Source organism: Abramis brama (genome assembly GCF_963993115.1).
Source record: "Abramis brama genome assembly, chromosome: 2".
Taxonomy (NCBI): Eukaryota; Metazoa; Chordata; class Actinopteri; order Cypriniformes; family Leuciscidae; genus Abramis; species Abramis brama.
In genome coordinates this window covers 17,702,764-17,718,012 of record NC_139964.1, presented here as the reverse complement: position 1 = coordinate 17,718,012, position 15,249 = coordinate 17,702,764, and the positions used below count along the sequence as shown (strand labels likewise).

The 15,249-nt window shown below is 37.3% G+C and overlaps 1 protein-coding gene across 1 annotated transcript in view; it reads right to left on the bottom strand.

Annotated features, from left to right (window-relative positions):
• Positions 1–15,249, bottom strand: part of LOC311077953 (uncharacterized protein) — a gene marked incomplete at its 5' end in the record, with an annotated part of 66,377 nt that overhangs the window by 38,795 nt on the left and 12,333 nt on the right. The window contains 4 exons of the mRNA XM_084106599.1: positions 3,453–3,509; positions 3,594–3,971; positions 14,139–14,195; positions 14,280–14,651. Of these exons, the coding sequence (XP_083962725.1) occupies positions 3,453–3,509; positions 3,594–3,971; positions 14,139–14,195; positions 14,280–14,651 (864 nt within the window). The remainder of the gene's footprint in view (positions 1–3,452; positions 3,510–3,593; positions 3,972–14,138; positions 14,196–14,279; positions 14,652–15,249) is intronic.

Below are 15,249 nucleotides of genomic sequence, written 5' to 3'. Positions count from 1 at the left end.
ATGACAAACACAGACATCAATAATCAACGTATGAATCTCAACAATGGTGACAATCTAAAGTACCTTGCTGCAATGCATGCTGGGTACCAGCATAGTACAAAACTCCCAGCATGCATTGCAACATGAATAAATTATGCAGCTGAATTGTCCTATTATTTTAATTCTAAATATGTGCTTTTATTTTTTGCTGTTGTTTTTTTGTGACATTTAGTAGCTTTTCAGTGATGTTATGAATTAATCTGTTTATCTAAAATATATATATATATATATATATTGTCACCCTTGTTGAGATTCATGTGCTGATTTTTGATATCTCTGTGTGTCACCGTGGATTCATTTTTCATGTTCATGTTCATTAAAATCTTCTAACTGATTGTTATAATATTGCTGGACCTCACGCTGCAGTAACACAGGGTTTGTGATGAGAATATATTAGTGGTACAACACAGTTGTTAGATTCAAATGACCTCAGTGAATCAGTCTATTTCATGATGATTATAAAACCATCACCAGGTAACCATCATCACCTGATCTCATTTCACTTTAGCTTTCTTTGCTGCTGTAAATGTGTTTGACAAACACACTGTCACAGCGGCAAAAAAGACAAAAGATATAATACGAGTTAAGAGCCCAACTAATGGAAACACTATTCACTGTTATGGTGACTTCAAATGAACCAGAGTTAAACCTCTGTTAATTCTCAATAAAAACTTTTGTAGACGTCTGACAGAAATAAAGTCAGTCTGGTTAGTAATAAGTGAAGCTGGTAATGCTGTTTGTGGAGTTGTTTAATCCTCCTCTGCTGAGATCTTCACAGATTTAATGTCTTCTTTTCTCTTCAGTTGATTTCATCTGAGGCTGTGTCTGAAGTCAGTTGTAGTTCTTGTGTTTCTGCTCGTCTCTTTTTTCTGTTCTCTTCTTTCTTTCAGTGATTCTTTTTGTTAACAGGCTGAGATGACTTCATATTTAATATACACAGATTTTGTGGCTCAGATAAGGTCCAGTTCTGGTTTATTTCTTTGCTCTTGGCTGACATGTGGCATTGCTATGGCCTGCTTGTGGCCCAGATCTGGCAAACAGGAGTGGCCCACCCAAGTGCCGTAATTCCACGCTGCATGTGGGCCAGATCATCTTTCCACGTGTGCCAGATGTGGGCCGGATCTGGGCCGACACAATGTTGCTATGTGGGCCGCTGTGTGTGTGCTCTCCACTGTGTGTGTGTGTTTGTGTGTGCTCTCCGCTGTGTGTGTGCTCTCCGCTGTGTGTGTGCTCTCTGCTGTGTGTGTGCTCTCTCCACTGTGTGTGTGTGTGTTTGTGTGTGCTCTCCGCTGTGTGTGTGTTCTCCTCTGTGTGTGTGTGTGCTCTCCGCTGTGTGTGTGTGTGCTCTCTCCACTGTGTGTGTGTGTTTGTGTGTGCTCTCCGCTGTGTGTGTGCTCTCTGCTGTGTGTGTGTTCTCCACTGTGTGTGTGTGCTCTCTCCACTGTGTGTGTGTGTGTGTGTGTTTGTGTGTGCCCTCCGCTGTGTGTGTGCTCTCTGCTGTGTGTGTGTGCTCTCCACTGTGTGTGTGTGCTCTCTCCACTGTGTGTGTGTGTGCTCTCTCTGCTGTGCGTGTGTGTGTGTGTGCTCTCTGCTGTGTGTGTGTGTGTGTGTGCGCTTTCCGCTGTGTGTGTGTGCTCTCTGCTGTGTGTGTGTGTGCTCTCTGCTGTGTGTGCGTGCTTTCCGCTGTGTGTGTGTGTGTGTGTGCTCTCTGCTGTGTATGTACCAGTGGTGGACAGTAACGACAGTAAATGTAATTCGTTAAGTAGCTTTTTTGCGTATCTGTACTTTACTGAAGTATTTCAATTTGGGAAGACTTTTACTTTAACTCCACTACATTTCAAAGTCAAATATCTTACTTTTTACTCTACTACATTATCAAAATCAGTCGTTCCTTTTTATTTATGAGTGGATAAAAACTTAACTGGTCAAACGAGCCACCAATCACAGTAGCCTACAGCTTTGTTTTGAACTTGCCTTGGCGCTATCTACTAAGCGCGAACCAGAGCCGTTAAATATGAGAGTTGCGACCATAGACAGTATATAAGAGGTTGCAACACACTAGGCTTGTTCGACTTGAACCGGCGCTGCACAGACCGATCAGTTTATGACATCAAAGTATAGAGCGAAATCGCGAGAGCGATTGAAAAGCATACAGAGCCGTCTACTCTCTAATCGCAGTCTGTGCAGTGTGCAGCGCCGCACGCTTCTAGTCGAACAAGCCTACTGTGATCTCGCCGCCGCGCGGTCACGTGATTTGTGTATTGCTCTCAATAGAGCTGGTAAGTCCTGCCCCTTCCGCTAACCCCACTGGACCTCTAGGTTGAAAAATCGTCAATGCAAGTGAATGGGAGAAACTAATTATTTTCTGGTCCCTTTTGAATTGTGCCATGAATGTGAACTGTCTGTGAATTTTTTATATAATTTTCCTGTGAAGAATTCTACAATTTAGCGGGTAGAAGTTTGATACGGTTAGACTTTGTGTGAGAGCACTTTTACAACTCTTCGCTGCTTTCAACGGGAATCTGAAGAAAGAACAGCCCATTTGGTTTGAATGGTGACATTTGGGTACAAAACACACAGGCATCTTGATCTGTCTCCATAGATTATCGCAGCATTAGCACCGTGATTTGACAAGTGGAGGGAAAATGTGTTATGGGGTGACGTCACATAGGCGACATGTAGTCTTTCTGGTTATGTCTTTTCCACAACTGCTAGCCAAAGAATCATACAATATACTTTCAAACTCGTAACATGAAAAATTACATAAAAAATGTACAGACAACATATGTTCACATTCATGGCAAAATTCAAACGGGACCAGAAAATAATTATTTTCTCATATTCACTTGCATTGACGATTTTTCAACCTAGAGGTCCACTTGGGGTTTTAAGGATGGGCGGGACTTACCTAGCCTGGCAAGCCAGACCTACATCAAGATGTTAGGTCTGGCAACTCACCATAGACACGGCTCAATCCGAGGGGCGGGATAAACGGCTGTCTTTCAAATTCCCTCGGCACGCAATAGGACAGCGCTTCAACCAACCAGAGCGTTTTCCCAACAGCGGAGCTAGTTGATAGATTCAACTTTTGCCATATCTGGCAAGCAAAACTACGAACACATCTTCCTTTTTTTAAGAATGACTTAAGTGCCGTTCTTTGCTCTTTTCTCAAAGAAAAACTTAACTCCAAGTCCTCCAGAGTCGCGGACAAAGCCGATTCGAAAGATGTTCTCCAGCAGCAGCCATCATTCTTTGTTTTCAAGTAGGAATAGAGCAGCATTTCCCAAAAGCATGTAGAGACCATTGGTGTCAGTTGTTCGATGATTTTGGGAAGTGCAGCCCTGATCTGTAGCCTACATACATTAGAAAACACTCAGAAAATAAGCCAATAGAGACACAGTGTGTAACATTACCAGGTGAGATGGCCACTGGTGTGACAGTTGTAAGGCTGGTGTTAATGCTGCCAGTGTCTGAAAGTTTGGATGAATAGTGATTAATGAACAGAGACACAAATATCATGAGTGTGTAGAAAGAGCTCATGTGAATATAATTACCTGCACAGTATGCAAAATCACAGGAAGGTGGACCAACCAGCTCATAGACATAATAATCGTCTGGACAGGCTTTGACTTTAATGGGAAAAGATCCGTAAGCGCAGCAGTAACTCCCATCATTACCGCAGACATCTCGAGTGACGACTCCATCTGTTACTGTTGGGTGTCCACCACGGATCCACAGTGCGACATCAGTGCCACAGCTGGACCTCTCAACACACGTGTCTGGGATATGAGCGCTAGTGTTGTTAATGAAGAGACGATACCAGCCGCTCCAGGAGACAGATGCGTCACACTTGGAGTTATTGTAATGTAAGCCATCTGTATTACTGATGGATCTCCATGTATCGTCCAGCTCAGTGTAGTTGTAGCAGGGGTCTGCAGAGAGATTAACTTATTAAAATATATTAAGAAATTAACAAGTTTTACTACAAAACATGTTTTACTACAAAATGTAACCAAAAGTGCAGCTTTAGACATTACTTTTTTTCCTTCTTCTTCTTCTTCTGCTAACTCGGAGCGATTCATTTCGATCCACAATATTTTTTCAAATGCATTTATAAGATTATTTAAACATCAATGCGTCTTAAAGAAAAAGACATTTTAGACAAATGACCTAACATTGCCAGGTTTTCAGCGGGGATCATGGGTCATAAACTAATATTAAAGTAACAATCTGACATTCAGTTTCCTCAATATTTCATATGCAAATAATAAAAAAATAAACTAAATGATTTCACTAAATCATTTTTTTTTTTACAGAAAATAACTTTATTTTACAGTGTAGTGTCCTCAGCAACACTGTATCAGTGGTTTGATCCGGTCTGACTCTAAACTAGCACTATTGAGAGAGAGACAGAGATCTGTCGTTCACTCAGTGACAGTCAGTGTTTGAGCTGAGAAGAGATCAGACACGAGGCGCTCAGAAAAGTGTCACTAAAGCTCAGGATGGACAGATTCGACACATGCGCACTCCGACTGCACCAGTCCTATAGAGGGCAGTGTAGTCGTGACTCGTGTCAGCTACAGGACCTCTGCTCTGAGGACAAAGAAGAAGAAAAGGTGTGTGTTCCACTTCCGAAGATACACAACCTCAATTTGCATATTGCTCTCCGCTGTGTGTGTGTGTGTTCTCTGCTGTGTGTGAGTGTGCTCTCTGCTGTGTGTGTGTGTTCTCCTCTCTGTGTGTGTGTGTGTGTTCTCTCCCACTGTGTGTGTGTGTGCTCTCTCCACTGTGTGTGTGTGTGTGTGTGCTCTCTCCACTGTGTGTGTGTGTGTGTGTGTGTGCTCTCTGCTGTGTGTGTGTGTGTGTGTGTGTGTATGCTCTCCGCTGTGTGTTTGCGTGCACTGTGTGTGTGTGTGTGTGTGTGTGTGTGCTCTCCGCTGTGTGTGAAACACTGAGCACCATCATGGTGACATCAAATTTCTGTTAAAGTTTTTTTTTAGAATATTTTACTTTAATTTAATGGTTTTTGTTTGGCAGCCGCAGCTGACAGTCATTTGACCCTGTTTTACATTATTTATTTTTACAATGAAGGTATATGATCGTAATAATTCAGGAAATACCTGTAAAATAACAGTGTTTTTCAGTTTATTTAATTTAGGATGTTTTACTTTAATGTTACAGGTTTTTGGGGGCTGCCAGTCATTCAACCGTTTTACCATTTAGCTGTTTTGTTACTGTTTAAATACAGATTAAATTTGTAATTTTACATATCTCTATCATACTGCTTCTTGCTTCTTCATAGTGACGTTAACTGACAAGCTGAGCCATATCGCATTAATATCGCGGACGTATCGCACGCGATATTTAATGCGATATGGCTCAGCTTGTCAGTTAACTACGGCTCTTTGTACACAGCAAAAACTCCAGTGTTAAATTAACACTCCTGGGATGAGTCCACACTCAAGAGTGTTAAAGTTAATGAGATAATTAAGTGATTAATTTAATGATGATTGAACATTATTGAAGACACCTGATGTTAACAAGCAGAATCACTGAAGGAGAAAATCTCAAATTGTAAGCCACTGTTATGGTGATGATTGTTTGCTTTAGTTGGGCTCTTGACCCATATATTATTAACTTTAGATTTTGTTTGTCTGAGGTATCTGAGTTATAACCGCCAGTTGAACAAAGAAAAAAAGTGATCTGATGGTGTTGGTTATATTATGACATTCATCATTTGAACTTGATTACTGAACTCATAAAGATCCTTCTTTCTGACTTTGATTTATGTTGTTGGTTACAGCATAACTGAATCTGCATAAATGCCCAGAATTTTTGATATAATATAAAGGATTTCTTAAAGTTGTTTTAAAAAAAAAACTTTCTTTTAGGCACACACAGACGTCAAGATTCAGTCAATGCATCTCAACAATGGTGACGAGCAAAATATTCAATTAGGAAAAGTAAATTACCTAGACAATTCAGATCATAATTTATTCATACCGCAATGCATGATGGGAGCCATTAATGAGTTGTGATTGGTGGCAGCCACTGCAACATGCTTTATTATTGTCACCATTGTTGAGATTCACAGGCTGATTATTGATGTCTGTGTTTTAAATGAATTTAGTTGAAAGTCTTTTGATCAGAAGAATGTTTATTAAATATTCTGAATTATAAGTAAAGTACTGATAATCATAGGCTGAAGAACCACAAACCTGCTGCTAACAAGTTAAACCAAACTATCTCAATAAGTTTCATTTTTCAGATCACAGCATGATTATGTCAAAACATAACCAACACTGTCAGATCACATTTTACTTTGTTCATTTAACTATTATAAATCAATAACAGCAGACAAACAACAGTAAAAATTGAAATAAACATATAAGGTTCAAGAGCCCAACTAAAGCAAACACCCATCACTATAATGGTAACTTACAATTTGAGATTTTCTCCTTCAGTGATTCTGCTTGTTAACATCAGGTGTCTTCAATAATGCTCAATCATCACTAAATTAATCACTTAATTATCTCATTAACTTTAACACTCTTGAGTGTTAATTTAACGCTCATATTTTAACACTTTACACTCTTGAGTGTGGACTCATATACACTCCCAGGAGTGTTAATTTAACACCGCTCCATCTGAAAGCAGGTGATGGTGATTTACTACTAATCAAGGAACCGGCTTTACTGACGAGATGCGCATAACAATATCGTGCGATATATCGCCCAGCCCTAATTTAGGGCCACTGTAGAAACATGTAGAAACATGTCGACACATTTCAATGTAAGGGGACCCGCGGTGTGTGTCGAGAGAAATGGCTCATTCTAACGGTTCATTAAGTAAGGTCTTTATACACCACTGAAAACACAGTTATATTTATGATATTGGATTTCTGTCTGATTTAACAGTCTGATTCACTTCTGTTTAAGTATATGCCTGTGTAGGGACTAATTACATGCTTGATTAGTTGATTAAAGTGTTCTTTATTTGTATTACAAGTATATTACAAATTCATTACATGTGTCTTCAGAACACACAAGCCATATACCATAATTATATTTGAGTAAAAAGTATAAGCTCAGAAATACCTTTGGCTTCAAAATACTACAAATTGCACATGTTGTCTTCAATAACAAATGCACATTAATTAACAAATATTACTTAGCTATACTTTGTACATATTGTATACTATAATGTATTTTACTGGTCGAGTAAGTATTTTATTCTGACACACGCACACATCTATCCAATGGTACAGAGCAGCGTTTCCCAAAAGCATGTAGAGACCATTGGTGTCAGTCGTAATTTTGGGAAATGCAGCCCCGATCTGTACACTGTTAAAAAAAAAAAAACCTGTGAAATTTACGGTAAAAAACGGCAGCTGTGGTTGCCAGCATTTTACCGTAAAAAATATGGTAGCAACCTTACTTTGAAAAAAAAACAAAAAAAACATCAGCTGTGGTTCCCAGTACTTTACCATAAAAAATACAGTAGGAACCTTTTAGTTTTCACAGGACAACCGTTATATTACATAAACCGATAAATGTTATCATTAAATTTCACTAAAGTATTAAAGTCTGCTTTATATCTTTGTAATATACTGATAACCATCATAATAACACAAGTGGTAAAAAAAGAAAAACACACAATGATTTAAGTATAGCATTAGCTTTCCACAAACTGAGGCACATGTTAATATTTAGAAGGTGCACAGTGTCATACACACAAACACAAAACAACATCATGGTGACACACACATGACTCCAAATAATGCCATAATCATTCATTAAACAATATATGATGTAATATAAACCCCAAATGTATAAAACTGATAACAAAAACCAAGAAGAAACATAATTATTTAAATGAAATAGCATCAAATGTGAAGAGGATTAAACAACTCCACAAACAGCATTACCAGCTTCACTTATTACTAACCAGACTGACTTTATTTCTGTCAGACGTCTACAGTTCTGTTTGAGAATTAACAGAGGTTTAGATGTTGATGATTTATTGTTTCATTTAAAGTCACCATGATGGAGATCAGTGACTGCTTTAGTTGGGCTCTTGACCCTTGACTTTCTGACATTAGTTTTTCTCTGCCTGCTGTAACTCTGTGTTTATAAGACATGTTGATTATGGCTAGGAAATCTGAGAGAAAATGAATCATGTGATGTTGGTTGTGTATTGATGATGGCAATCACCATGTTTGATTCACTGAGCTCTTATAGAGTCTTATCTTTGATTATATGTGTCATTAATTTTATATTATTGATTGTAGTAGCCCTATGATTCTACAGCATGTGATCCATCATTGCTGTGATAATCGGTAGAGGTGGGCGATACTCCAAATTTTGGTATCGATCCGATACCAAGTAAAAACAGGGCCAGTATCGCCGATATCGATACCGATACCAATACTTTTTAATTTTAAAAGCATGCACTTGAACTTGTATGCACTTTCCTGTGCTAGAGCAGTGTGTCATGATTTATGAGGTGAATGCATCATTAATATGCTAAATCTGAAAACGTTTTCATTACTACTAAATATTTTGTGATTTGTGCTCTCAACTCGCCTGTAATTATTAGTCAGTGACTTTTACAAAACTACCCTAATTATAGTAAAAGTACTATTGTACACTAGCCTACTGTTCAAAAGTTTGGGGTCTGTAAGATTTTTAATTCACTTCTGCATTTATTTGATCAAAAATACAGTAAAAACTGTAATATTACAATTTAACATAGGCTATCTGTTTTCTATGTCATACTAAACTGTAATTTATTCAATTGATCAAAGCGTAATTTTCGGCATCATTACTCCAGTTATGATGATAATTAATTTTAATATGCTGATTTACAGCTCAGAAAACATTTTTTATTATCAATGTTGAAAACAGTTTCATATTTTTTTGTGGAAACCATGATGCAGAATTATTTGATGAACCAAGTTGAAAGAACAGCATTTATATGAAGTAGATTTTTTTTAACAGTGAAAAACCCTTGACTGTCACTTTTGATTAATTTAATGCATCGATCCTTGTTGAATAAAAATATTAATTTCATTAAAAAAAATCTTACTGTCCTCAACATTTTGAACCGTTATATACACTTTTGCTTTGTTTATTGCAAAATAACTCCCGATTGTTTCTCTGTCATCTAAGCAAGGCTTCGTTTCCCAAACGTGCCTGTGAGCTCAGTGAAGCACCAGCAACGAACGCTCTCTGTGATTGATTGGTTTCGTCTTGTATCCAGATGACTGAGAAAAAGTTCTATCCTACACAATTATCCGCTAACATTCGCTTATTTTTCCACTTAGAAGCTTATTTTACGCACTGAATTGCGTGCTAAATTAATAAAAATTACTGGTAAAAAAAAACACACACATATGGATCGATATTTTTATGTGAGTATCGATCCTTTTCGATACCACGTCAGTATCGAAGTATCGATATTTTAGGATCGATCTTCCCACCTCTAATAATCGGAAGAATTTTTAAAACATTGTGTACAATAAAGGTTTGAACTGCTGTATCTTTCAGACACACACAGACATCAAGAGTCAGCGTATGAATCTCAACAATGGTGATGATAAAAGTGCAGTGCACTTGATGGAGCCTCCAATCAAAACTCATCAGTATCTCCCAGCATGCATTGCAGCAGGAATATATTATGCTGAATTGCCTTAGTATTTTGTTTTATTATTATATCTGCTTTTATTTTTTATGTTGTTTTTGTTGCAGTTTTTTAGTAGCTTGTTTTGTGATGTTCAGAGTTTTATCTGATTATTTTATCTGATTATCTGATGCATGCCATAATGTTTGTGTTATATAAACACTCAGTTAAACGTACAGTATGGGATTTTTTCGCCACTAGGGGTCACTAACCTATTTACAATAACAAAGGCGTAGTTTGATGACGCAACATTTGCTAAGAATTATGGATCTTGTCGTCAAAGTCAAGCCGACCAATCTAATAATGTTTATGGATGACTGAATACATCAATGTTTTTATCATGACTGTGATATGAAGCCGTTCAGGATTGCTAAGAGACAGCTATCAGCTCCACACGCGACGCGAGTCCCGCGGATATAAAAGGAATATGGACATTTCATTCTACCGAACTACACGCGAGTGCAGAATTACAACTCACAGGTCAGTTTATTAGACAAATTAAACTTGTGAGGTAACGCAGCGCTGTTTCACTTGGTCTAACATTTCACTAGCACACTAAACTGCATTTGAATGTGTTGAAATGTATGTGTTAGTTTGTCTGTATGAGACTAGCAGTAAACTAGATCAACATTAGAATAACATACAGATCATATTCTGACATTTTATCATTGTTGAACTATAAAACATTGATTAGTTTTATGTAAATGTGCTCACCTGTTTAATAAAGTACATGTAGGAGCGGTCGAAGTCTCGGACGTGGAGCTCTTGTTTATATACTGTCTATGGGAGCTCTCGGCATCTCGAAAACACCGCGCTGATATTGATTCTCGTTTTAGTTCTCCTTTTTTATCCAAAGTCTGCTTGCCATGGTCCATAATGTTTGAACGAAACAACAACAGCGTGCAAATAGACATTGCGAACTACAGTTGTCCACGTCTGTCGTCTTGGTTACTATCAGAGGGCTCTGGTTCATAGCTCTGGTTACCATGGCAGCACGAGCGGAAACCAGGGACAACGCGGATATGACGCCATTGACTGCGACAAAACGGAAATAAAGAAACGTGCCGTGTCTTCAAATTAAATTAAAATTTCTCCTGGTTTGAAAGTTGTTGGAAACAGTCGGGATAATGTAAGTACACAACTAAAAAAAATATATAACATAGATATAGTGATTTTTGCTATTTTTAACCCTCTGGGGACCAAGCTGTTTTTGGGGTCCTTGAGATGTTCTGACATGCCTTGACATTTGTGCTTTTTTCAGTTATTTATAAACATGTTAATGGCAAAGGTGTAAATTCACTCTATATAGCACAAACAGGGCTACCATAATATGCGAGCAACGTGTATGTAGATGTTTGTATTTTTAAGAGAATAATGTTTATGCGTGGTTATTGAAAAAAATTAAAATGAAAGTTGCTGAATTAAGACCACAAAACACATATTAAATATGTGTCCACAAGACTTTTGACTAATTGATGTAGTCCCTTTGAGTTCTAGCTTCAAAATGATGTAAAAATAGTCTTGCTTTATCGTTCACAAAAAATAAAATACATTGATTTAAATGGTGTAAAACAGGTTTTGCTTGGAAAGCCAATATGCGAGGGGGAGGAGTAGTTTACACCTTAGATTATGAATGTCCCACCCACTCTGTATAATGAGCCATTCACTCAGGTGTGAAACTGACTGAGCCACAATGCAAGGACAAAAGATGTATTTAGAAGTAGACTTATATTGACCATTTAAGATTTCGCTTACATCTCTCTTGTAAATATGTTTTGCTATTTTATTCAAAATGTTACAATTACAACAATAATTACAATTTCAACAATATTTCAAGTGTACTCTTTCTTTGTAAAAAAAAAAAAAAAAAAAAGATTATAGGCCTACATTTTATCATATGTATTCATTAGTTTGAATATAGCCAACATATTTAGGCTAAACAGTCTTTACAAATATGTCCCCTTCATTCATCTCACAGAAAGGCGAGTCATATTATAGAAATGCGATTCATCTTTTTGCGGTTTACATAGGCCTACACTAACGTTATTCCATAACGTTATTCCACACGTGAGAAAAGAAAACAGCCTACCTCACTCCTCAGCGGAATCTGCTCCTCATTTCAGGAGATATTGCTCCTCATCAGCACTGTTCTGAGGAATCTTTTCTCCATAAGGTAGGCTATAATGTCTCACTCGCGAGGAGTCGCGACGCGCTTTGTTTACAGCTGATGTGGGCGTTTCACAGCTCTGAAATAGTTCTCAGAATTTGCGTTTGAATAGCACGCGCTCTCCGGGGAGTGGTCACATTACTGTGAATGAGCTCCTAATGAGCTCGACAGGAGTCGCTCTCTTTTTATACAGATTACAGAAGCTGAGAATATTTGTTTTTTATATAAATGACTTCATTTAAAAGATGCGATCTCAAGCTTTATGCCCGTGGGTCTGTTTGCCTGTTTGACTGAATTTTCGCGGAGTTATAGATCATTTTCGAACGCGTTTCAAATGGGAGTTTACTGACAGAGAGAAGGCAGAAATCGCATCATGTTAATTTTTCTTTATTTGTCAAAAAGCAAAACACTTTATTTTTATTGTGAGTATACAGAAAAAAAATAGAAACTGAACAGGATCGATTGATGTATTACACGAAAATGAAAGATCAAAATTAACAGAGCATTTAGTGTTTATTTTCATTGCTAAAAAAAAAAAACGAGCAAAACGCGCGGGCGCGTTTGTGGTCCCCAGAGGGTTAAAGCAAAAAAGTTACATATTGTGCCTTTAAGGCAGTCAGAGTAAATCTAAAGTTAGAAAGCCAAGGGTCAAGAGCCCAACTACAACAAACACTGATCTCCATAATGGTAACTTCAAACTTTATTATTTTCAATAAAACATCAACGTCTGAACCTCTGGTAATTCTCAGAAATAAATTTTATTATGACAAATTGGTTTGTAATACAATATTTTTTTAGATTACAGGAAACCACAGCTGGCAGTTTTTTTTTTTTTTTTTTTTTTTTATAACATAAACTGAAGTTTAATGCCATAAAACCTAAAATATTACTACCGTATTTTTTACGGTAAAGCACTTGCAAGCTGCTAGTTTTTTACCGTAAACTTTAGTTCAGTGCCGTAAAAGCAAAAAAATTCAACCGTATTTTTTACGGTAAATTACTGGCAACCACAGCTGCCAGTTTTTTTCCATAATATTTAGATCACTGCTGTAAAACATAAATATGTATACCGTATTTTTTTACGGTAAAGTACTGGCAACCAGCTGCCAGTTTTTTACCGTAATTTTTAGTTCGATGATGTAAAACTTTGTAAAATTAGTAAACAATTGCTACCGTATTTTTTACGGTAAGGTACAGTAAATGCAACGGTACGTTTTTTTTTTACAGTGTACTTCCAAAATCCGTACATTTAACAGTATATTAATGTAAAATTACATGAAATGTCCCGTGAAAGCTATTACAGTTTATAGTAAGGGTACATACTGTTAGGCAATTAACATTTCTTTTCCGTTGCTTTTTTACAGTTTTTTTACAGTTAAAATTACAAACATTTTGTACAGTGACAGTGCTATGCATAAGTTTAGACACCCATGCTAAAGTTGACTAAAAAGAGGAATACAAAATCATCTTTTGGAAATTGAACTTAATGCCTTAATTAAAAAAAATAGGAAAAATCCAACCTTTAAGGACACCAATTTTCTTTGTGAATGAATAATGTATCGTAAATAAATAAATGTTCTTCCTTAAAATACAGGGTGCATAAGTTTGGACACCCCTATGTTAAATTCCCATAGAGGCAGGCAGATTTTTATTTTTAAAGGCCAGTTACTTCATGGATCCAGGATACTATGCATCCTGATAAAGTTCCCTTGGCCTTTGGAATTAAAATAGCCCCACATCATCACATAGCCTTCACCATACCTAGAGATTGGCATGGAGTACTTTCCATAAGATCATCTCTCAATGCAAATCAAACCAGCTATTAGGCTAACTGAAATAAAACCATGCCAATCTATAGGTATGGTGAAGGGTGTGTGATGATGTGGGGCTATTTTAATTCCAAAGGCCAAGGGAACTTTATCAGGATGCATAGTATCCTGGATCCATGAAGTAACTTGCCTTTAAAAATAAAAATCTGCCTGCCTCTTTGGGAATTTAACATAGGGGTGTCCATACTTATGGACATATTTTAAGGAACATTATTCATTCACAAAGAAAATTGGTGTCCTTAAAGGTTGGATTTTTCCTATTTTTTTTAATTAAGGCATTAAGGCAAGTTCAATTTCCAAAAGATGATTTTTTATTCCTCTTTTTAGTCAAATTTAGCATGGGTGTCTAAACTTATGCATAGCACTGTACATAAGAAAACATTCAGAAAATAAGCCAATAGAGACACAGTGTGTAACATTACCAGGTGAGATGGCCACTGGTGTGACAGTTGTAGGGCTGGTGTTAATGCTGCCAGTGTCTGAAAGTTTGGATGAATAGTGATTAATGAACAGAGACACAAATATCATGAGTGTGTAGAAAGAGCTCATGTGAATATAATTACCTGCACAGTATGCTGAAGAGGACACAGCTGGTCTAACCAGCTCATAGACATAATAGTTGTCTGGACAGGCTTTGACTTTAATGGGAAAAGACCCGTAAGCGCAGCAGTAATTATCATCATCACCGCAGACATCTCGAGTGACGACTCCATCTGTTACTGTTGGGTGTCCACCACGGATCCACAGTGCGATAACAGTGCCACAGCTGAACCTCTCAACACACGTGTCTGGGATATGAGCGCTAGTGTTGTTAATGAAGAGACGATACCAGCCGCTCCAGGAGACAGACGTGTCACAGTTGGAGTTATTGTAATGTAAGCCATTACTGATGGATCTCCATGTATCATTCAGCACAGTGTATTTGTAGCAGGGGTCTGCAGAGAGATTAACTTATGAAAATATATTAAGAAATTAACAAGTTTTACTACAAAACATGTTTTACTACAAAATGTAACCAAAAGTGCAGCTTTAGACATTACTTTTTGTTCTTCTTCTTCTTCTTCTGCTAATTCGGAGCGATTCATTTCGATCCACAATATTTTTTCAAATGCATTTATAGGATTATTTAAACATCAATGCGTCTTAAAGAAAAAGACATTTTAGACAAATTACCTAACATTGCCAGGTTTTCAGCGGGGATCATTGGTCATAAACTAATATTAAAGTAACAATCTGACATTCAGTTTTGTAAGAAAAAATGATGTGGACGTCGAAGATCTCAAAAATGAAGTTTATTACAGCTTAGCAGTGGCAAGGTACACAAAGCACCTTGGGTTCACCGGCGTCAGAATGAACCTTTTATCCTGTTACAGTTTACAACTCTTAATGTCAATGAAGTTGCTCTTATTGTAACATCATTGGTCTGTATGTTAATGAAGTTGAGACACCCCATTGTCTGAGAAGATTCTCTGTGTCCCACACCCATTCCCATTCTACAATTGATTACCATTTGTTCAGGATGTGATCAACCCA